The sequence below is a fragment of the Artemia franciscana genome, chromosome 5, assembly GCF_032884065.1.
Source record: "Artemia franciscana chromosome 5, ASM3288406v1, whole genome shotgun sequence".
In the NCBI taxonomy this organism is placed as follows: Eukaryota; Metazoa; Arthropoda; class Branchiopoda; order Anostraca; family Artemiidae; genus Artemia; species Artemia franciscana.
Genome location: NC_088867.1, coordinates 15,528,379 through 15,552,132, shown reverse-complemented (window position 1 = coordinate 15,552,132; position 23,754 = coordinate 15,528,379). Strand labels below are relative to the sequence as shown.

General features: G+C 35.2%; 1 protein-coding gene across 3 annotated transcripts in view; it reads left to right on the top strand.

Annotated features, from left to right (window-relative positions):
• LOC136027015 (protein slit-like) overlaps positions 1 to 23,754 on the top strand; it is a 303,464-nt gene that overhangs the window by 120,561 nt on the left and 159,149 nt on the right. For all 3 annotated transcript variants that reach the window (XM_065703919.1, XM_065703918.1, XM_065703917.1), the window contains exon 8: positions 19,764 to 19,905. In XM_065703919.1, coding sequence (XP_065559991.1) covers positions 19,764 to 19,905 — 142 coding nt within the window. The remainder of the gene's footprint in view (positions 1 to 19,763; positions 19,906 to 23,754) is intronic.

The window sequence follows — 23,754 nt, the reverse complement described above, 5'->3', positions numbered from 1 at the left end:
CGCTCATTCAACATACACCTTGCCTGACAGTTTTGTGATACCAACCCTGGAAATTTTGAGTTCTGTCCAATCGCCATCTGCAGAAAAGGAGTCTGTCAAAAATAAAAAAAATTGAAGTTATCCATTTGATTTGCCTTTTCTGCGTTTTTTTTCAGATTTGGAGCCCTTAAAATCCATCCTCTTACAACAGACTACATTTTACCGGTCTGAGAGAGGTTATGATTTTCTATTAGCTATCTACAAATGGAAGAGGGGCTTTGGGCCTAGGTCCCAGAAACACTTAGCTTCTTACTTCTTAGATTTTATGTAACTTGAGCTTCTTACTTCTTAGATTTTATGTAACTTGCCTGTTGTTATAGGCAAATTCCGCGAAAAAAGCCCGAAAAATAGGAAAAAATCCGTTCAGAATTCGCTGAATGGCCTACATAATTTCGCTTAATTATTGCCTATTTTTCGCCATTCAGCAAAAAAACTTTGTGGTCCTCGAATAATTTTTCAGCTTATGTGTCATGATACAGATGCTGTGGCATTTGAAACAACTTGGAAATATTTTCATTCCAACCAATGTACGGTGTCAAGGTATTTTGAATCAATACCTCCTAATCTTAGTATCAAAATTTCACGGCTGTCTTCACTGCAGCTCCCACCTGTTGGGCAAAAAAATGGCATTCCAGAAAAATATAAATGGAGAACTTACCTTTAATTTGACATGTGTAAGGTCGGCACATGCCTCAGACAATGGCTAATCTGTTCCCAAGTATTGTCTTGACAAGGGGGCGGATCCAGGGGGTTAAATGATTAGTATCACCAGGTATCAAAGGTATGGGTTTCTAAATTAGGTTTTGATTGGGTTTTGCTTGGTGAAATACTGAGGGTGAAAAAAGGGACAAGTTTTTACTGTTTTTGTCAATACAAAAGAATGATGAATCGAAGATACTTTATATAAAATCCCCAGGTTTCATCCACTATTTCAATTTATGTATCTGCAGTGTGTAATGGGAAAGGTGTCTTGTTTTGAGAAAGAGGTGGAACAAAGCTGGTTTTAGGGGGTGACAGAGGGGGCACTTACCCCGGGCGCAGGAGTCTTAGGGTTGAATAATTTCAGATAAATAATCTAATGGTTATACTCATTTGGTAACTTTGATTTTTTTTTTTTTTTGTAAAGAAAGTAGAGAGTGCAGTTGGCAGTAAGTGTAAGTAATAAGAAACGGAAATTTAGTTGGCAGTAAGTGTAAGTAATAAGAAACGGAAATTTTCATTTTTCCCATATCTTTGTCACGATTCCTTTAAAATATTAAATGAAAAAAAAAAAGTTTTTTTTTCAGCTGAAAGTAACGAGCGACATTAAAACTCAAAATAAACAGAAATTATTCCGTGTATGAAGGTGTTGTCCCCCTCTCCAAATACCATGCTCTTTACGCTAAAGTTTTTAGCACTTTTAAAGAAACTTCCTATTCTAATCAAATAGGAAGGCCCTTGTGTTTAAGGAGTCGATCTTAAAATACTGGGGATAAGTGGTCAAACTTTAACGTAAATAATAAGGTATTGAGGAGGGACAATTCTCCCGGAATATCTCTATATGCAAAATTGAGTTGACAAGAAGAAAGTAGGACAAATAAAAGAATTCTAATAGGAAATCTGTCAAATCTTCTCAGTGTAAAATTTCCTAGGGAAAGTTCACCCCTGGAAATTTCTCTCCCCACAGAAAATTCTCCCCATGAAAACTCACTCTAAGCACAAATACCCCCAATAAATGTCGGTATGCTTCCCTATAACAAATGCTGATCACCAACAGCGAGAAAATTTCGCAATTTATAGGCCTTTTCCCACGGGCTGTGGGGGGCTTACATACCCCTAAAAATATAGTTATTAGATCTTTGCTGAACAAAATGAGTATCTCAAAATTTTGATTGGACGACTTTGGGGAAAAGGGGGCATGGGATAATTCGGAGGCTATTTACCTTCTAATCCATTTGGTCACTAAAAAAGGTACTAAAACTTTTAATTTTCGTGCGAATGCAACCCCCACCGATCTTCTAGGACTGTTCGATACGGTCACCCCTGGTAAAAACAACGAAAAAAGAGAAAAAAAAATCAGTTACTATTGAGCCGAGTTGCTCTTTACTTACAGTTCGTTAAGTAAACCTATTCTATAATTTGGGTGACATTGTTCAGTTTTAATGCTGCAACGAAAGTATATCATGCATGGAGTTAAAATTGGAAGCAGTAATCGAATAGTCTTATGTGACGTTTATTTTATTCCCTCATCCCATATCCTTAAAATGAGTCAATTCTATCGATCAGTTCAAACCGTTATTTCTTATTTGGCTCTTAGACTGAGATTCTCAGTATATCTAGAATTTTCAAATTATATATATTAACCCATTTTCTGTCTAACTTTTTACCCTTTTTGAAGTAATTAGCAATTGTACTGTTATTTTTTGTTTTTTTTTTTTTTGTAAAGAGAGTTTGCTTTCCATAGCGAAATAGAATTATCCTTGATATTAGGGCGTTTATCCCCCCTTTTCAGAATAAAGTACAGCTTTTAATGGATCAGTTTCGGAAATTATCATTTTTCATTAAAATCTGTGTTTTTGCAATAGAAGAACTACCCCCCCCCCACAGCACCAGTATTGCACTGTTAACCCTAAAATTTCCCTTTCAGTGGGATATAATAGATTAATCACTGGTTCTAAATCGCTACGAACATAACCTGAGCCTAAAACGTATTTTTGAGGCTTCAGTCCTCTTCCCCCCATCCACTACAAGATTACAGATTAAAGTTAATCTGTATTTTCTGATATACGTGTTGTTTGCATTACTAAATAAAGAAAAGTGCTACGTTATATCTGCTGTTTCGAAGGTTTTGGCCCCCCCGAAAAAAATCCTGCGTACGTGCCTGATATACATACACATTAATACAATCTGTTTAGACTATACTCTATTTCTCACCGATTGAAACAAATGGGACTGAAATTATTTTATCTGTATCTCGGATGCCGAAACAAACCTTACTTGTGCAATGGTTTTAGAAATAGTCTAAGACTAAGACATTTTTTCAGTTCTTTTTCGATAAAAGTTATGTATCAAATCGAAGTTTAAGCTCAGCGTACCTGAATTTATTAATCTAACCACTTTAAAACTTAATTAAAAATGATTATAATCCATGTAAAAAATCTGTGATACAATACCCTGAAACTATAGATCTAAATAAAAATCCCCCATTGAAACTGACAGAACTACCATTTTTATCCTCACTGATACTATCGTGGGTATATAATTTACTTTGAAAATAATCCAAATGACACAGCCCCTACTGTGCTACTGTCATTTGTGTATCCAGCCACAATGGTTTAAATGTAGTTATTCCCTTAACGACGTGCGTAGGGTATATTTCTTTTGGAATTGGCACTAATGATATTGAATTTGGCCGGTTTAATTAAATTAGGAATCAAGAATATTAATTTACTCACAGTTTGCATGCTTAACGATTACGAAAAATAAGTATAGCCTTAAACGAAAAACAAACCTGATGGCTTAGTGGCATCGCTTTGAGATTAAGAAGAGGAAAAAGCAACAACAAAACCAGTTGATTTTTTGAAAAATTTTATAAGTTAGTTATAACTAACTTTTAATTAATTTTAATTAATTAATTAAAAGTAATAATTAATTAATTAATTAGTTAACTAATTAATTATTAGTTAATTTTTATTTTATTATTATTATTATTTTATTGATTATTTTATTTTATGATTATTTTGGAATTATTAGTTAATTATTAGTAATTAATTAATTAGCTACTAATTAATTAATTAGTTAGTTAGTTTTACAATTTAGTTTTATAAGAAAAATGGTTTATTGTTGTCTCTGCACCTCCTGATATTCTGCAACCTCTGCTTTGGTATGATAATCCGTAGGGAAAATATAACAATAAAAAGCAATATAAAATAACAAATAATTATGTACTTTTTGTTAAACTTGGAGGTGCAACTTTCATCAAGATTGCACCTCTTGTATGTAATTGTATAAATTTTTTCTCAGGCTCAAATGCTGCTAATGGGTAATCTTAATTTTAGTGAATTTTATATATTAGGAACCACCATAAAAAGGAGATTGTTTCTATGTATTTATTTTCATTAAAATTCAGTTTTTAGTCTCGGTTGCTATTGGCATAGGGCGCTTTTTACTTGCAGTTCATTACCACGAACTGTTTTGAAAATCGGATTACTAAATGGAATTTTTTAAGATCAGAAAAGGAAATGATTTAAAGACGAAAAAAGACAAAAACATCGAGTTTTTGAAAAATTCTTAGTTTTGTGATCTTGAAAATGGTGGTATCATTGTCTCCACAGCTCTAATTGACGGTAACGGTTATCTTTAGACAATTGATTAAAAAAAAAAAAAAAAAAAAAAAAAAAAAAAAAAAAAAAAAAATGCATCCATTGAGCTGCTTGCTTTTTCAATATGAAAAGAGCCCTGAAAACTAAAATTACGTATTATTTCCCGGCATGTAAATCCGAACTTTTTCATCGAGTTGATTTAAATCAAGTCATAAATTGGATAAGCAATGCCAAGAAAAATATGAGAAATTAGATCTTTTTAGGGGGGGCTTACCCCCTGCATTTATGCTTGATTACACAATAGAGACCCCTCCTATATACGTGATTGATATCAATCAAGGTGCTTAGTGGGGCTTGTCAAGTCGCTCTTTGGGGCTATAACATTGATATTTGAATATCTAATGTGCAAGATAGCGTTTATACAGGTAGTTCGTTATCTTAGCAACATATCATCTCGGTAGGCGGGTGGACAAGCTGACATATTGATTTGAAAAAATGTGTTGTGGGATGCAACGCAGTTCTTTAAATGTCAAGTTAAAACTTGGAAAATGAGATAACCATATTACCCTGTTAAACTTACCACACCTCCGTTGCGATTAATATGAATCACTCTTCTGACTTTGACAGGAATTTCTGTTTTTTTTCTTAGGCCTAGGAATAGATAAATTATTTTAGTAGGCTTTGTATATTCAAAAATTTGATTTTGTAGCCTGGGGTGTGCTCTTGAAATTTGCAAATGATCGGAATTTGCTCTCAGAAGTATTTCTCCAGCCCCGACTACTTAACAGCGCATAATCATTTTTGGTTGTCAGCAAGGGTGTATCCAGGACTTAGTTTCCTTATATGTTTAAACATCAAATTTGTTTTTATGTTAAATTTTATATATGTTAAATTTGTTAATTTGCGCTTTTTGTGAGTCGGGTGAAAATTTTGGGGAGTGGGTTCAAACTCTGAAGCCCCCCTCCTTGATACGGCCTGTTCGCCGGCCTGGTTGATAGTTTTTTTTCTTTTTTCCTTAATTATTCTGCAGGACTAGACAAAAAAGAAAATAATTTTTAAGAATTTAAGTATTATTATTGTGGATAGTTGCCGAAGAACGTGACCACGATTATATTTTAGAATCTTGAAATCCTCCAGATTTGGTATTTGTATTTGTTTTACCGTAGAATTTGATTTTTTTTTCGAAAAAGTAAAATTGTTTTTTTCGCAAAAGCTTTGATTGAAGAAGTTCTTTTTTTTATGTATTGGACAGTTTCAGTAAATAGTACACTCCCTGAAGTCAGTAATTCCCACCTTTGGCTTTTTCTTTTATTTGGATTGCCACCTTCATTGCTCCAGGTCTGCACATATGGGGCTCTGGGGTCTATCAAACAGTTCGTGGTAACGAACTGTAGTAAGGAGCGACCCGGCTCAATAGTAACCAAAACTCTAAAAAATTGAATTTTGAGATCAATAGCTACATCAAAAGAATCGCATTTTAATGCTGATTTTAAATATATAAGTTTCATCAAGTTTAGTCTTACCCATCAAAAGTTATGAGCCTGAGAAAATTTGCCTTATTTAGGAAAATAGGGGGAAACACCCCCTAAAAGTCGTAGGAAAATGACACCATCAGATTCAGCGTATCAAAGAACCCTACTGTAGAAGTTTCAAGCTCCTATCTACAAAAATGTAGAATTTTGTATTTTTTGCCAGAAGACAAATCACGGGTGCGTGTTTATTTGTTTGTTTGTTTTTTGTTTTTTTCCCTAGGGGTCATCGTATCGACCAAGTAGTCCAAGAATGTCGCAAGAGGGCTCATTCTAACGGAAATGAAAAGTTCTAGGGCATCTAGGCCCCCTCCCACGCTCATTTTTTCCCAAAGTCAACGGATCAAAATTTTGAGATAGCCATTTTGTTCAGCATAGTCGAAAACCATAATAACTATGTCTTTAGGGATGACTTACTCCCCCACAATCCCTGGGGGAGGGGCTGCAAGTTACAAACTTTGACCAGTGTTTACATATAGTAATGGTTATTGGGAAGTGTACAGACGTTTTCAGGGGGATTTTATTTTGTTTGGGGGTGGGGCTGAGGAGAGCGGGCTATGTTGGAGGATCTTTCCTTGGAGGAATCTGTCACGGGGGAAGAAAAATTCAATGAAAAGGGCGCAGGATTCTCTAGCATTACTATAAGCAAACAATGAAAAATAAACATGAAAACGTTTTTTCAAATGAAAGGAAGAAGTAGCATTGAAACTTAAAACGAACAGAGATTATTACGCATATGAGGGGCTCTAAAATACTTTAGCATAAAGAGCGAGGTATTTAGGAGGAGATAAATACCTTGCTCTTTATGCTAAAGTATTTTTAGTAATTTCAACTATTTGTTCTACGGCCTTTCTGATTCAGGGGTCATTCTTAAAGAATTGGGACAAAACTTACGATTTAGTGTAAAGAGCGAGGTATTAACGAGGGTACAAACCTCCTCGAATACATAATAAAAATATAAGGTTATGAAAGTTTGTTACGTAAGTTAATTCTTAAGTTACGTATATTTTTTACTAATAAAAACGTTCGTTAAAAATTAAAAGTTCTAGTTGCCTTTTTAAGTAACCAAAAAATTGGAGGGCAACTAGACATCCTTCTCCACCCCTTATTTCTCAAAATCGTCTGATCAAAACTAAGAGAAAGCCATTTAGCCAAAAAAAGAATTAATATACAAATTTAATTTTAATAATTTATTTGCGGAGAGCCAAAACCAAACATGCATTAATTCAAAAATGTTCAGAAATTAAATAAAAAAAACTAATTTTTTTAGCTGAAAGTAAGGAGCGACATTAAAACTTAAAACGAACAGAAATTACTCCGTATATGAAATGGGTTGTCCCCTCCGCAATCCCTCGCTCTTTACGCTAAAGTTTGGCTCTTTGCCACAATTCTACTTTTTAAAACAATTAAAAGCTTTAGTGTAAAGAGCGAGGGATTGCGTAGGGGACAACCCATTACATATACGGAGTAATTTCTGTTCGTTTTAAGTTTTAATGTCGCTCCTTACTTTCAGCTAAAAAAATTAGTTTTTTTTATTTAATATTGTACTAAAGGACCTGTAATTCTCATTGTCTATCCACGAAGTCTTGAATGCTTACTTCCAGAATCCTATGTTTAAACATAGAGCCCTGAAGTTAGCAATCTTTAGTCAATACCTATTAAAAATCCAAAACACAGAAGTGGTATGTCTTTTTTTCAGAAAATATGCTCTATGAGACTGATCAAATGATCAGATTTTTAATATTGTCGTATACAGAAAAAGACAAGTGTAAAGAACTTTTTGCAAGCAATTATTATTGTCTTGAGTACAAGAATGTGGACACGTACTTTTAAACGGGTGATGTCATTTTATGCAATAGATTGTTATCTGTCAAATGTGAAAAAATGTAACCGATTAAATGGAACCGTTTAAGGATTTGAGCAGTTTTAATATTTTGTCAACCCTACAGTTGGGATGAGAAGCTGTCATTATCGGCATGTAACTCGGCTAAAACAGAAAATATTAGCTTCCAACTTTCTTCGAAATTTAAGCATTCTTTAAATTCTATAAATAAAAGAAAGTAACGGTAAACCCTTTTGCTACTATTTTAAGGAATCTTACTGACTGTATATTAAGTTAAGAAATACTCGATAAAAGAAAACAGGATTTGGTGGGGCCCCCTGAAGGTTTCTAAAGTAATTAACACATGCTTTGTTTAGAAAATATTCCCTATTATGTAATTAACACCTGCTGGCTGTCGTGGAATGACGGGGTAGGGCTGTCAAGAAATCCAGGAACAGGTCTGTCACAGAATCCAGTGATAGGTCTATCAGAAAATCCAAAGGGCGGTCACTACTCAGATTTCCTGGCACTTCTAAAAAACGATCAAAATTAAATATAAAAAAATAAAGTTTTGTTTAATTGGAAGTAAGGAGCAACATTAAAAATTGAAACGAACAGAAATTGTAAGGTATATGAAGGGGGATGCCCCCTCCTCAGCACCACTCTCTTTGCGCTAAAGCTTGATTTTAGTCCCAATTCTGTAAGATCGATTCCTGAAACACAAGGGTCGTTTATTTAGAACAACAAGAAGCTTTTTTAAAAGTACTAAGAAACTTTAGCATAAAGAGCAAGATGTCGAGGAGGGGGCTTCGCTCTTCATATACGCAATGATTTCTGTTCGTTTTAATTGCTAATGTTGCTTCTTACTTTTAGTTGAAAAAACTTATTTTTATTTTAATTCCCAATTAAAGAGGGGTCTCAGCACACTCATGCACATGAATTTGTTTCAGGGGGGACTTTTTTTGGGATCAGAGTAGTTTTTTAAAGCACTCAGGGAAGGTGATAAGATATGTGACTTAGGAAAATATTGAGATAATATCGATATTTTATGGGGATATAAACCCATGCCCATTCCCCCACCCTTTTTACGAACCTGAGTCTGAAGCAATCCAGCTCTACTCCCGGCTACGCCACTGATCCATGGATATTTATTCAAGCTCTATCTTAAAATTAATTTAACATCGTAATCAAACAGAATGGGAAACTCAAAGGGAAATATAAACTGCCAGCACCACCAAAAGTGTAGCGTCCAACGACTTCACTAGAAAAGCAGGAAATCTCAAAGAAAATTTGTTAAGCATTATAATTAATTTTCAATTTTATGCTATTAATGCTTAATTGTCTCTGTAAGTGATAACGAAGCTGCGTTTTTAGTTCCAAGAATTACTTTGAGTCAAAATTCAATCTGGGCAAAATAGGCCTAGCTAAGGTTGAGAAAATCTTAGCAAGTTTAGCAAGCTAGTTGATTTTGAGCTGGTAGTCCTACTGACAGTTTCGTATCTTATTATCGGAAGGGGTACAAATGCCCCCAGACCTCAGTTTACCCCCCCCCCACCAGCTGAAATTTAGTGTCTTCAAAAATCTTGGGAAATTGCACTTAGACGCACATAACTCAAACATCCACAGAAACCGATCAGTTTTCTTCAGATAAAACTGATCTGTTTTTCACTGTCATTTCCATTTGACTTTTGTCAAACTTACGTCAATGCCTACTGGTGACAGAATTCAACTTTTTTACAATTCCCTGCATTTAAAGAACCTGAAAAGTCAAGTATGCAATAGTCTAGGGCTGTCTAAAAAAAGGAACAAAATCGCCAAATACTAGTTGGCGCTGGAGATTTTTTTTTAAACGAGCTTCAGTCTCCACTCCTTGTAATTCCCTGGAGGATGCGAATTCACGGAAATGCAAGGAGGCAAGGATTTTTTTTTTTTCAGTTTTTAATGAAGATACAAATATTGTCTTTTTTTGCTTTGTTTCTTTTTAAGTGAATTCTCCAAAAACAAGTAATTCCAAACAATTTACGGAGCAAAAAAATCTAAGGGGCAATGGCCCTGACTCCCCTCCCAGATGGTGTCCCTGTAAGTTTCCCATAGTCTTTGATATTTGTATTTGAATCCCTAATTAACATGATATTGATGTAATTTCATAATCACAATTGTCACTAGAGTACAGTCCCTGCCGTCAAGATAATAAAAAAAACTTGATGAAAAAGAAGCTGTGATAGCGGCTTCTTTTGACAACCCGATTGATAGAACAGATTTATTCACCTTCTCTTCTCAATTTATGCAAAATAGATAGACTAAGAAATTCAATTTGATAATAGCCTCCAAATAGCCAACTAATGCATCTTTTTAGTGTTGCATATCATTCCATTAACATCAAGCGGCTAAAAGCCGATATAGCGTCATGCAACATTTGTATTGAATGATTATTTTATCCCAAGCTTCTTTTTACTGCCTACAAGTACCAATAAATTTAAGTGGATAGGGTAGGTGTCTTATATAAGTTGGGGCCTATAGCTGTTCAAAGATATGGGAACGTATAATGCACTTTTCATAATTCCTTTAAAGTCTACCTCCAAATATATGGAGGTTTACCATTTAGATTGGAGTCCAATGCAAGTGAGAGTCGTGATAATATCGGACGTGTATGCTTTTTGAAGGCAATATCCCTAAGACTACCTCTTATAGACGGGATTAGAATGAATAAGTTGAACTGAAAAATGAAATAAATGGAGTACATGAAGATTTCGAGCGACAAAGAAAAAACTGTTCATGCGCATATTGACGGAAACCCAGAGTTGCACATTCGGCTTTCACAAAGGTTTTTAAACTTGGTAGAATTTCCTGAACGGCGGTCCCTATAAAAATCATTTGATGGCTCGTAAACAGTTTAATAAGACATATAAAATCAGTTTTATTTTATCTAAACTTTAGGACGTCTGATATGTTACACAAGTGGGCTATATGTATTGGTTCAAAGGTGGATCTAGAACAAAATCTGGGGGGAAGCAATATGGCACGGCTTCGATAATTGACCAAATTGACAAGTTTCTTTTTAAAAAGGAGTAAAGACAAGAAAAAATGGAATAAGACAAGAAAGACAAGAAATAATGGGCACCAGTAGATCTTGGAGAGGAGGTGGCCGGGATCCTCCTATCCCCTGGATCCGCCCTTGCATAGGGTACAACACTACAAGGCTGGTTTAACTTTGTAGTTTCTTGTGTCGAATTTGGTCCGATGTTTTGTTCTGGGAGCAAATAGTACAGAAAATCCGTCTCACGTTCGTAGATGGTTGCAAATGGAAACCCTCTTTTTATAGTGATTTTTGAAACTGTATAGGGCTATCCTACGGAGAACCTTAGAGTTTACGTGAGAAACAGTTGAGGCTCGGGATTTTTTTCATTCTTATAAATGGCTTAAAGCTTCACAGAAAAGAACCAGTCAAGTTTTGTGTTTACTTTACTCGCTTGGAATATTGTCAGCTCTGATTGTCAGACTAGTCGATGCATGTAGATATAATTTTAAAAAGATAGGTTTAATATTTTTTCCAGAAATATGGAATAATGTGAATGGCTTATAGAAATACATCACATAGATAAGCCAATGGAATTAAAGCATGCTTTCTTTCTCTCTGGAGAGTATACTTTCTGTTGGTATATCAACAAGTTCTGGATAGACCCAGAGGATTGCTCCTAAATTTGAGATTTTAGGGGAAGGGTGGGTCCAAAGGTACCTTCTTTGTACCTTCTTCCTTGTATGCTTTATAGGTGCTTTACCTTCAAGGAGTAGTATATTTTTTCGCCTTTTTATGGCAGTTGGTATTAACCAAGTGACATATAGCAATCGCAAATTCTGTCGGTCTGTCGGTCCCGGTTTTGCTACTTTAGGCACTTCCAGGTAAGCTAGGACGATGAAATTTGGCAGGCGTATCAGGGACCCGACCAGATTAAATTAGAAATAGTCGTTTTCCCGATTTGACCATCTGGGGGGGGGGGGAGTGGAGGGCCTGTTAATTCGGAAGAAATGGAAAAATTTGAGTATTTTTAACTTACGAACGGTTGATCAGATCTTAATGAAATTTGATGTTGGGAAGGATATCGTGTCTCAGAGCTGTTATTTTTAATCCCGACCGGATCTGGTGATATTGGGGGGGAGTTGGGAGGGGGAAACCTAAAATCTTGGAAAACACTTAGAGTGGAGGGATCGAGATGAAACTTGGTGGGAAAAATAAGCACGAGTCCTAGATACATGATTGACATAACCGTTACAAATCCGCTATCTTTGGGGTAGTGGGGGGGGGGGGTAATTCTGAAAAATAAAAAAATGAGGTAGGCTATTTTTAACTTACAAACGGGTGATCGGAACTCAATGAAATTCGATATTTAGAAGGATATAGTGTATCAGAGGTCTTGTTTTAAATCCCGACCAGATCTGGTGACATTGGGGGGGGGGGGAGTTGGGAGGGGGAAACCTAAAACTTGGAAAATACTTAGAGTAGAGGGATCGGGATGAAACTTGATGGGAAAAACAAGCACAAGTCCTAGATACATGATTGATATAACCGGAACGGATCTGCTCTCTTTTGGGTAGTTAGGGGGGGGGGTTAAGTCTGAAAAATTAGGAAAAATGAAGTATTTTTAACTTACGAACTGGTGATCGGATCTCAATGAAATTTGATATTTAGAAGGATATCGTGTCTCAGAGCTCTGATTTTACATCCCGACCGGGTCTGGTGACATTGGAGGGGAGTTGGGAGGGGGAAACCTAAAACTTGGAAAATAATTATAGTGGAGGGATCGGGATGAAACTTGGTGGGAAAAATAAGCACAAGCCCTAGATACATGATTAACATAACCAGACGGATCCGCTCTCTTTGGAGTAGTTGGGAGGGGGGGGGTTAGTTCTGAAAAATTAGAAAAAATGAGGTATTTTTAACTTACGAACGGGTGATCGGATCTCAATGAAATTTGATATTTAGAAGAATATCGTGTCTCAAAGCTCTTATTTTAAGTCCCGACCGGATCTGGTGACATTGGGGGAAGTTTGGGGCGGGGGGACCTAAAATGATGGAAAACGCTTAGATTGGAAGAATCGGGATGAAACTTTGTGGGGAAAATAAGCAGAAGTCTTCAGATACGTGATTTACATAATTGGAACGGATCCACTCTATTGGGGGGGGGGGGGTATTCTGAAAAATTAGAAAAAATTACGTATTTTTACTTACGAAGGAGTGATCGGATCTTCATGAAACTTCATATTTAGAAGGACCTCGTAACTCAGATCTCTTATTTTAAATCTCAACCGGATCCAGTGTAATTGGGGGGGGGGCAGTTGGGGGAACCGGAAATCTTAGAAAATACTTAAAGTGGTGAGATCAGGATGAAACTGGACGGGAAGAATAAAAACCTGTCTAAGATACGTGACTGACATAACCGGACTGGATCTGCTCTTTTTGGGTTAGTTGGGGGGGGGGGTTAATTCTGAAAAATTAGAAAAAATGAGGTATTTTTAACTTACGAACGGGTGATTGGATCTCAATGAAATTTGATATTTAGAAGGATATCATGTCTCAGAGCTCTTTTTTTATATCTCGACCGGATCTGGTGGCATTGGGGGGGGGGGGGTTGGAAGGGGGAAACCTAAAACTTGGAAACACTTAGAGTGGAGGGATCGGGATGAAACTTGGTGGGAAAAATAAGCACAAGTCCTAGATACATGATTGACATAACCGGAACGGATCCGCTCTCTTTGGGGTGGTTGGAGGGGGGGGGGGTTAATTCTGAAAAATTAGAAAAAATGAGGTATTTTTAACTTACGAACGGGGGATCGGATCTCAATGAAATTTGATATTTAGAAGGTTATCATGTCTCAAAGCTTTTATTTTAAGTCCCGATCGGATCTGGTGACATTGGGGGGAGTTTGGGGTGGGGGAACCTAAAATGATTGAAAACGTATAGATTGGAGGGATCGGGATGAAACTTGGTGGGAAAATAAGTAGAAGTCTTAAATACGTGATTTACATAATTGGAACGGATCCGCTCAATTGGGGGGGGGGGGTAATTCTGAAAAATTAGAAAAAATGACGTATTTTAAACTTACCAAGGAGTGGTTGGATCTTAATGAAATTTTATATTTAGAAGGACCTCGTAACTCAGATCTCTTATTTAAATCTCAACCAGATCCAGCGTAATTGGGGGGGCAGTTGGGGGTTACCGGAAATCTTTGAAAATACTTAAAGCGGTGAGATCAGGATGGAACTGGATGGGAAGAATAAAACATGTCTAATATTCGTGACTGACATAACCAGACCGGATCTGCTCTCTTTGGTGGAGTTGGGGGGGGGGAATTCGGAAAATTGATGTATTTGCAACTTACGAAAGGGTGACCAGATCTTAATGAAATTTGATATTTAGAAGGATCTTGTGCTTTAAAGCTCTAATTTTAAATTCCGACCAGATCCTGTGACATTGGGGGGGATTGGAGGGGGAAACCGGAATTCTTGGAAAACATGAAAATTGTGGTATTTTTATCTTACGAATAGATGATCGGATCTTAATGAAATTTGATATTTAGAAGGAAGTCATGTCTCAAAGCTCTTATTTCAAATCCCGACCAGATCTTTTGACATTGGGGGGAGTTGGAGGGGTAAATCTTGGAAAACACTTTGAGTGGAGGAATCGGGATGAAGCTTGGTGGATAGAATAAGCATATGTCCTTGATACGTGATTGATTTTACTGTACTGGATTCGCTCTCTTTGGGGAAGCTGGGGGGGATACGAGTGGGTGATCGGATCTTAATGAATTTTGATATTTAGAAGGACATCGTGACTCAGAGCTCTTATTTTAAATCCTGACCGGCATTAAGCGTCTTATTTTTCTTTTTAAATCAATCTATTGATTCATAGAATTTTGTTAGAGCTCATACCACATGATCTCTTGGCTCTTAGCTCTTCATGCCTCGTCACAAGTGCCATATGAGCTCTTAACTCTTGTTTTTTTTTATGCAAGGCCTTTAACGTTCAAAATTAAGTTGAATAATTTGTAATTTGGTAATAATCGAGAAACTGAAATGCCTAGTTATTTCCGGAAACAGACGCCTTAAAACTATTCATTAATTGTTATGCGGGTACGCAGGAGTTTATTTAGGGAGAGAAGGAGGTGATGCAATTATCAAACGAATACATTATAAAATAATGCGAAATAATAAGGATTAAATTCGTAGTTCCTTCTTGTAAATTTGCTTGCATCGAGAACGTATTTCTAAAAGAAAGAACACATTTTGATAATATTTAATTTCTTGGAATGTATAATTTTTCTTCTAAGAAGAATGTAATCTTTTTTTTAATTTGTAAGTTTTCCAATGTCCAAAATGAATTAGACCCCAATGATTTGCTGTCACTTGTTCTCTCAGATTAATTCGGAATCTCCTTTCTAGACCATGAAGACCAAGCAAAATTTGACCGTTGAAAAATTAAATGGGTTAATGCAACTAAGTAATAAAATGATGGATGATAAAAATATTTTGATTTATTAGTTTTTTTTACTTATAGTATATGTTGGTTGTTCCAATACGCTTAAGGTTACTTATCTATATAACTTCTTAAGACATAAAAAAGAGAGTATTTGAACTAATTTATAATTATATTCTTCTGTTGTTAACATTTTTCTGAGTAAATAGTTTATTACATACAATATCAAACAGTTCATGGTAACGAACTGTAAGTAAGGAGAGATGCGGCTCAATAGTGACTAAAACTCTAAATAGCGGAATTTTCATGTCAATAGACATATCAAAAGAATCGGGTTATTAGGGTTATTCTTTTGATTCCAAATATATAAGATTTATTAAGTTTAGTGTTGCGCAGCAAAAGCTACGAGCCTCAGAAAACTCGCCTGATTTTTGAAAAGGCGGGAAACACTCCCTAGATATCAAGGAGTCTTAATGAAAATCAAACCTTCAGATTGAGTGTGTCCAAGAACCCTGATGTAGTAGGTTCAAGCTTCCATCTGGAAAAATGTGAAATTTTGTATTTTTTGCCAGAAGAAAGATCATGGATGAGTTTCTATTTATCTGTTTTCTTTTTTTCCAGGGGCGATCGAATCGAACCAATAGTTCTAGAATATCGAAAAAGGGCTTATTCAAACGGAAATTAAAAGTTCTTGTGGCCTTTTTAAGCGACCAAAAAGATTGGATCCGCAAGAGATTTTCCAGGGGTAATTTTCAGCTATGATGAAATTGTCTGGGTAGAGGTTTCGTGGTGTGGGGTATTTTATGGGAAAAGAACTTTACATGGTGGGATTTTTCGGTAAAGGGAAGAAATTTCCCTGGACGGAGGAGCTAGATTTTGTATGAGGAGACAGCCCCCTGGTACACATAATAAATAATTTTTGTTTTATGTAGTAAGATCTTCACATTGGAAGGATGGTTTCTGGAGGTGAACTTTCCAGAGGAAATTTTACATAGGTATATATTTTGCCAAAATTAATATACGAATTTTATTTTAATTGTTCATCTACGGGGAGCCAAATCTGAACCTGCATTAATTGAAAAACCTTCAGAAATTAAATAAAATTGATATATTTTTTTAACTGAAAGTAAAGGGTGCCATTAAAACTTAAAACGAGCAAAAACTGTTCCATATATAAAAGGGGTTGTCTCCTCTTCAGTGCTCTACTCTTTACGCTAAAGTTTTTATTATAAACTTTAAAAACTAGAATTGTGACAAAGAGGCAATCTTCAGCGTAAAGGACGGAGCGTTGAGGAGGGGACAGTCCCTTTCATTTATGGAATAATTTCTTCTCGTTTTTAGTTTTAATGTCGTTCCTTACTTTCAGTTATAAAAGCATGTTATTTTTTATTTAATTAAAAAGATAAAATGCGCGTTGTTTCCCATAAGAGAAGTAGAATAGAACTGTTATGATGAGGCGAATCTAACCTAATTAACGTTGGCTAAGAAATAACACTACCCACTATAATGCAAATTACTATGTGTCATATCGAATATGCTTAAAGTTGTGTCCTAAATAGCTATACTCCAACTGTTCGTGAAAATACTGGAACTAAAAAAAAAAAAAAAAAAAAAAAAAAAAAAAAAAAAAAAAAAAAAAAAAAAAAAAAAAAAAAAATCTTCATAACAAAAATTCGTTTGGTATCTCCCTCCCCCACCAAAAATATAGATACTGATTTTGTTGGGGCAGGACTGTACGCTAAAACTTAAGGGGGGGGGGGGGGTAGTCAATATGTTCAAACTGTGATCATGACTGAAATTCTCCCAAAAGTAGTTTCAAAATGAAGGAATATAATTCGAAGTTTTTGGCAATAATATTGTTGGTGTTACATTTGCTTTGGACAGAATGAGATAAATCACGGTAAGTCATCGAATGATGGGTGTTCGGCCGGTTGTAGATTTCAGTCTGCATGGGTTGTTATGCCGTCTAATAGCTGCATCATAAATTTAAATTATACTGGAATAAATTTGAGAAGTTTGTTGTTCTGTAATATTAGTCCGATAAAAATACAGAAGTGTTTTGTAATTTACTTAACTAAATTTACTAATAATTCGCACTAATTACATAATCGTTTGTTGTATGCCTAACTATTTTTCAGTTTTTTTTTATTTAAAAAATTAGTTGTTATAATTTTTCAATTTTACCTTGATTGATACTGTGAATTTGACTTTTATTTACATAGTAAACAAAATATAAACTATTACAGATATAAACCACCACGCTAGGGAAAAATTTAAATTTTGCTAACCCGTAGTGATTAACTACATAAACATTCCTAAAGGCATCCTAAATTAAATAAAAACCTATATAAATATTCCTAGAAGCATCTTAGACTAATTAAAATAATAATGAAAAAAGAAAAAAGACAATCCCCTTCTCTCAAACACTCCTAGGGTAAAAGCCACCATCCAAATACAACTTCATCCACCCCAACTGCTTCAACCAGGTCCTCCCTCCAGCCCTATAACCCACTCCAATCCCCCAAAATAAACAAAAAAACTAAAAAAGGAATTCCCCAGTAAATACTCTTTTAATCTTTTAATTAGGTTGGGTACTTGTCTTTTATAGCGCCTATGTATATAGAAGCTAAGTAGAACCGGTTTTGACTGAGTTTGTGATCTGTATTGAATGAAATTTATAAATCCCAATTAAATTTCACAAAATATGATGAAACTATAATATTTTAAAAACAAATTTGGGCTATATATTTGCACATTAGGGCGGGGGGAGGCTTAAAGTATATCTGGTCTGCAAAATGTGTTAGGTACAATTATTCTGCATATTATGAAGTAAGAACTATATCTTAAGTTCAGACTGACCAAATACTTTTCATACACCCATCTTTCCTTGTCCCCCCCCCCTAATGTGTAAATCTATAGCCTAAATTATATGTTTCCCATCTATTATGTCCCTTGTCTTTGTCTTGTATCACACCTAGCTAAAAGAAACTAACGAAGAAACCGAAAAAAATTGCAAGGAGATATGGTGACGCGTAATATTTGTCGAAAGATTGCTTAAAAATGATTCAAGTTTTCATGAATTTAACGAAGGAAAAATAATTTATCGGAGAGTATTTTTTGTCAAAATTTTCTTGTTTTTATTCCATTGAAATTTAAAAATCAGTGTTCCCAGTCAGGATCGTCAATTTGTAGAGGAAGAATTTCCCCCTAGATACTTGCCCCCTCGATTTTGAAAATCCCATTTTAGAAGTACTTTTATTGAAAAATGCTTTTTTTTTTCAAAGAATCTTCACTGAAAAAAAAAATGAAAAAGAAGCTCCCCCTACATTTCCGTGAATTGATGCTACTTTTCGCCGAATGAATTTGTATTTCTTATGCGTACATATATGTATTACATGACATGCATAACAAGGTGAATACGTTTATACATAAATCAAGATACGATCATAAGATAACGCAAGCATGGTAAAAAAAATTCATAACATTCAATTGGCATTTTCCTAGTATGCAAATAATAGGGTATGCTAAATTGGATACCTAGATAATGGAGTATGGAATATGTCTAAAATTTTTATCAATTTTGATTAATGTTAAATTATAGGCATTAAATTTTCAACGGTCGTTTGGATCTATGTCATTTTCTTGACGCAAGAAAGGATAGTTTTACTTCGAAGAAGAAAGAAAAAGTTGCAATAATCGAACGGAGTTTTGGGGCTGCTTGTAAAAGATATTAGAGGTTTTGTAATATATGCAAAATATATTACAAAGATAATTTGGAATTGCTAGCGAAGGCTTTTGGGCTTGTACAGATATTATAGACTGCTTTTAGCGTGAACCTCCCCTGTAATTATTTATACCATCAAAATCGAAGTGCTTTGGAAATATTTTCCACCACGATTTTTTTTGTGTGGTGGCGAAGGCACACATTCTAATAAAATGTCGAAAATAGAGGAACTATAATAATGTGTAGAAACAGTTGTATATGTCTCAAGATTTTTGTTGATGGAATTTGTAATATATTTATTAAAAATAAAGTTTTATGAAAAGCGTAACTATTCATGCTAACATGAAGTATTAAGCAACATTAAGCATTAAAACGAGTAAAATGCAAAACATGCCTGTATGGACTAAATGAGCGAATAGTTAGTCTGCGGAGTTGACGGCTCTCCGTCTCCTGGGGTTCAACCGTGAGTGATATTTCTTTCTGTACGTGGGACGCTCTGTGTCACGCTGAAGTAAGCTTCTTTTGTGCTTCAGCACCTGAAATTATCCGTGGCACACTTTCACTAAGCTTGGCATGCGTGAAATGGTGTACATGACATTTGAAAGTGCATGATCCCTAGGTCTAGTCTTGAATAAATTCCTAGATAATCGGACAACAGGTGTCCTAGAATTTCTTTGAATGGAAATATGTCAGTTCTGAGTTTTCGGGCACACGTTTTACTGGTAGCTTTTGAAATACCCTACGCTATGAATCTTGGGGACACAACTCATAATAGATGCTCCCAAATAAGCACTTTTTTTTGGGCGTGCCTAAATTGCCGTTCAAGTTATTAGCTAACAATGCTGTTCATCTTGTAAATAAATGTTTTCTTTTTAGATGCAAATGAAAGACCACTTGACGAATGCGGGCCCGATCAAATGTGCCCTTCTGGATGTCGATGTAATGAGGGCGTTGTGGACTGTCGGGATCGCGGTCTCACCAGAATCCCGGCTTTCCTGCCAGAAGGCGTTACGGAATTGTAAGTTATAAATTTTTTTTATTTCAAGTGCCTGTCCATAAGCAACTGTTGTGCTTTTTGGAGTAGCTGCATTCTCTTACTTACATTAAGCACAGCATAAATATTATACAGAATGGAAAATTTGGTTCAGTAATGGGACAGATCACAGCGCGCGGCATGGGGAGTTTCCCGAAGCATCACGGCAATGGCTTCAACAGGTCTCCTATATTCCCATCACAATGCGCTAAAAATTGGCGTTGCGCACCTGCGAAGGCAGAGTCATGACGAAAGTTGTGCTACTGATGTGTCCCAAAAATCTTTAATCGAGAGTATAGGAATTTTCCATACTATATAATATTTATGCTGTGACATTAAAGCTCTGGTCGATCAAAAAACGTTATAAAATTACGCAAAATAAATTTTAGTCGGTGTTGCTCTGCATAAAAGTTGCAAGAAAGCCTGAAAATCGAAAATACGTTTTGAGTTTTAAGACTATTACAAGGATAAAGATCATCCAGAGCCATTGACGGTACTTAGGGCGTTGAATTGACGTTTCCTTTGATGGGCCTGTTTGTAGCAGGCCTGTCGCGCAACCTTGCGGCAGCTGAAATTGAACCCTGGGCCTTGTTCTGCCCCGCAGAGCATCAATCCACTGTGCTATGGTGATGATTGTTATTAAGAACTATTTCTTTCTATAAGGGATAGTTTTAGATACCCAAGATGCAGCAACCACAGCGGCTAGGATAAGTTGTTAATTCAGACACCTTTTTGTTGTACATTTTAAATTCTACGGGAGAGCAGGAAACCTGAAAAGTAAAAAAGGGAACAAAAATGAGTTTGCATTTAAGAATCCTCTGCGCCAACAAAATTGTAAGGCTTTTAGGATATGACAAATAGTTAAAAATTAAAAATGTTAAAAATGCTAGTTGATTTGCGTATTCTTCGATATAATTTACAAGATTTTGCAATTCCCTAAAATACTCACTGGAAGAAAAGTACTTTTCATCAGTTTTCCAAGCCTCAAATAGTTTCAAAACGTTTTGATTTTCTAGACTGTTATGAAAAGCCATTTATTTACAAAAGGTACATTTTTCTTTAGATACCCAAGATGTAGCGCAAACAGTTACGATAATGAGAGCTGCATTTCTTAAATATATCTAGAAGGGGGGAGGGGAATACAACATAAAAAATATAAACCTCTGAATAGCTTGACAACTAAAGAGGATAAGATAGGATTTTTAGTATTTTTTTGAAGAGCAATGAAAAAAATAAATATGAAAAAGTTTCTTCAACTGCGGAGAGCCAAAATCAAAACATGTATTAATTCAAAAACGTTCAGAAATTAAACAAAAAAAAAGTTTTTTCTTTTAACTAAAAGTAAGGAGTGATATTAAAACTTAAAACGAACAGAAATTACTCCGTATATGAAAGGGGCTGTTCTCTCCTCAACACCCCGCTCTTTACGCTAAGGTTTTTATTGTTTTAAAAAGCAAAGCTAAGTGAAATGGTCAAACTTTAGCGTAAAGAGCGGGCTGTTGAAGAGGGAACAGCCCCTTTCATATACGGAGTAATTTCTGTTCGTTTTTAATTTTAATATCGCTCCTTACGTTTAGTTAAAAAAAACTTGTTTTTTGTTTAATTTCTCTCTATAAAACGGAGAATTTCAAGTAATGATACAAATACTAATGCAAGTTTGGAGTCTTATACTAACAAGATCGCTTCACTTTGAACTTGTCTACAGAATAACCATGAAATGTCCTTTTTCAGATCCAAAACAACAGTCAATCATTTGACTGAGCTCATTCTGCAGAAGTGATAACAAGTTAAACTAAAAAAATAAATAAATAAAGCAACAATCTAAAAATGCTTTGCTTTTGTATTGTTTTAAGTGTCCTTAAATGGCTTACTTCTACTGTACCAAAACTCCTGGATTGTTTTGTGTTTTCAATAAAGCGCTAGTTTTCTGTAATCCTAAAAACATAAGGATTTATCACCTATTGGTTTGTTTATCCTAGTTATATTGATATATATTGGATAGACTGTAAAGTTATAATTTTTGTTCGTTTTAAGTTTTCAACTTCGCTCTTTTTTTTCCTTTGGAAAAACGTTGTTTTTTTAGATTAATACTTCTGTCACTACCTAGTTGTAGTCTATCTTTAGCTAAAAGAAAAGTATTGACCTCTAGTCGGTCCACCTTAAAAGTATCATTCTAGTACAATAAAAGTTCCTATAAAGTCAATTTATAACTTCTGGTATGTATCCTATAGTTTATTATGGGAGGAGCTGACGTTGTTGGGTGAGGATTTTGCGTTTATCAGACTGCGGGGGCACTCCGGCATGCCTCCCTCAGTTATTGAAGTGTCAAAGGGGAACTGCTACATAACAGCGTTTTACAATTTTGGTGTTAGAATTGTTGAACAGTTAGATCGATTGGAAAGGATAGGAGTTTGATTTGAGAATATATCAATATTCTGTTGTGCTGTAGTTCCACTTTTGATGAACGAATAATGGGTCTGAAGAATGTTTTTGGGTAATTATGTGTTATACAATACACGGAAGTATAACAGTTCCAAATAGGGATGAAAACTTATACTTTTGTCATGGAAAGGCAATGTGGTCTTCGGAGTTATCTATATAATATTACACACTTGAGAAGTAAAGTTTTTTTTTTAATACTAATGAAATAAAGCAAATATGACGAAAATACAATGCTTTAAAAACAAAATTATGAAAAATGCAACAAAAAGTTATGGAAGGGGGGCTGCCCAAAGCGCATTATATTAAATCCGTCACCTAAACTAAACTAACCTAATCTAACCAAAATACCAACTAAATACTTAAATTAAAATATTGCTTTAATGTAGCTTCCCACCGAGCTGAAGCTAATTGTCTGGTATAAACACCATGAAAACCGGATATTGTCTCATGTTCGCGATAGAAGTTCTCGAGTGTGTATTATAAACTAAATGATTTTGAGGAGACGGGGGGGGGGCTACATTTCAACACTTTATTTTTTTTGCCACTATATAATCCAAATATGCAAAATGTTTTGTGTGTATGATAAGCCCTATAGACCTTCTACTGGTAAAGCTACTTTCTTTTTTCCAGTGACGATTTACTGATAATATTCTTTAGAACACTTTAGACAGGAAGTATAGACCAGTTATGCGCACCGGATTGAGTTTCAAAGAGGGGGGGGGGTGTGAATCACAATTGAAGGAAAAAGAAAAAAAAGTAAATTATATACAAGAAACAATGAGAAAAATCATTAGAATCTTGAGATTTTAAGGGAAACAGGAAATCCTTACCCTTTGTTGTTTGTTTTCACATAATTTTACTAGTTATGCTACATTCCTATGAAATTTTTTCAGCTTTGATCGTTCATATCATGATCATCATTATCGTTCATAGTTTAGAACGATATCATTATCATTTTCATCGTATCATCATCATTATCATTCATAGTTTATAGCTGCATCTCGATCAATTCCACTGATATCAACCAATCTAACTTCTTCCAACCCAAGTTTGTGAACTACTTCTTAAGTTCGAATCGAGTCATTTTCCTAAAATGGAAACGTTTCAGATTTGATACAGTAATTACGGATTGAACAGTAGAGAAACAATTACTCAGGTCTTTGATATATTCGGACATGGTAAATATAAATATGTACTCTGTCATCAGCGTAGATTAAGTAGTCTTGCAGTAATAGCAATTGTTAAGAATGAGCGATAGACTTTTCATTCGACATCAATTAATCATAGATTTAATCAGTATGCTGCCACCCACCAATGCGGTGCTCTGATTTCAAGATATGTTGCACCGTCTTATTAAGAAAACTTGTTTGGCATTTTATATACTTCTTTAAA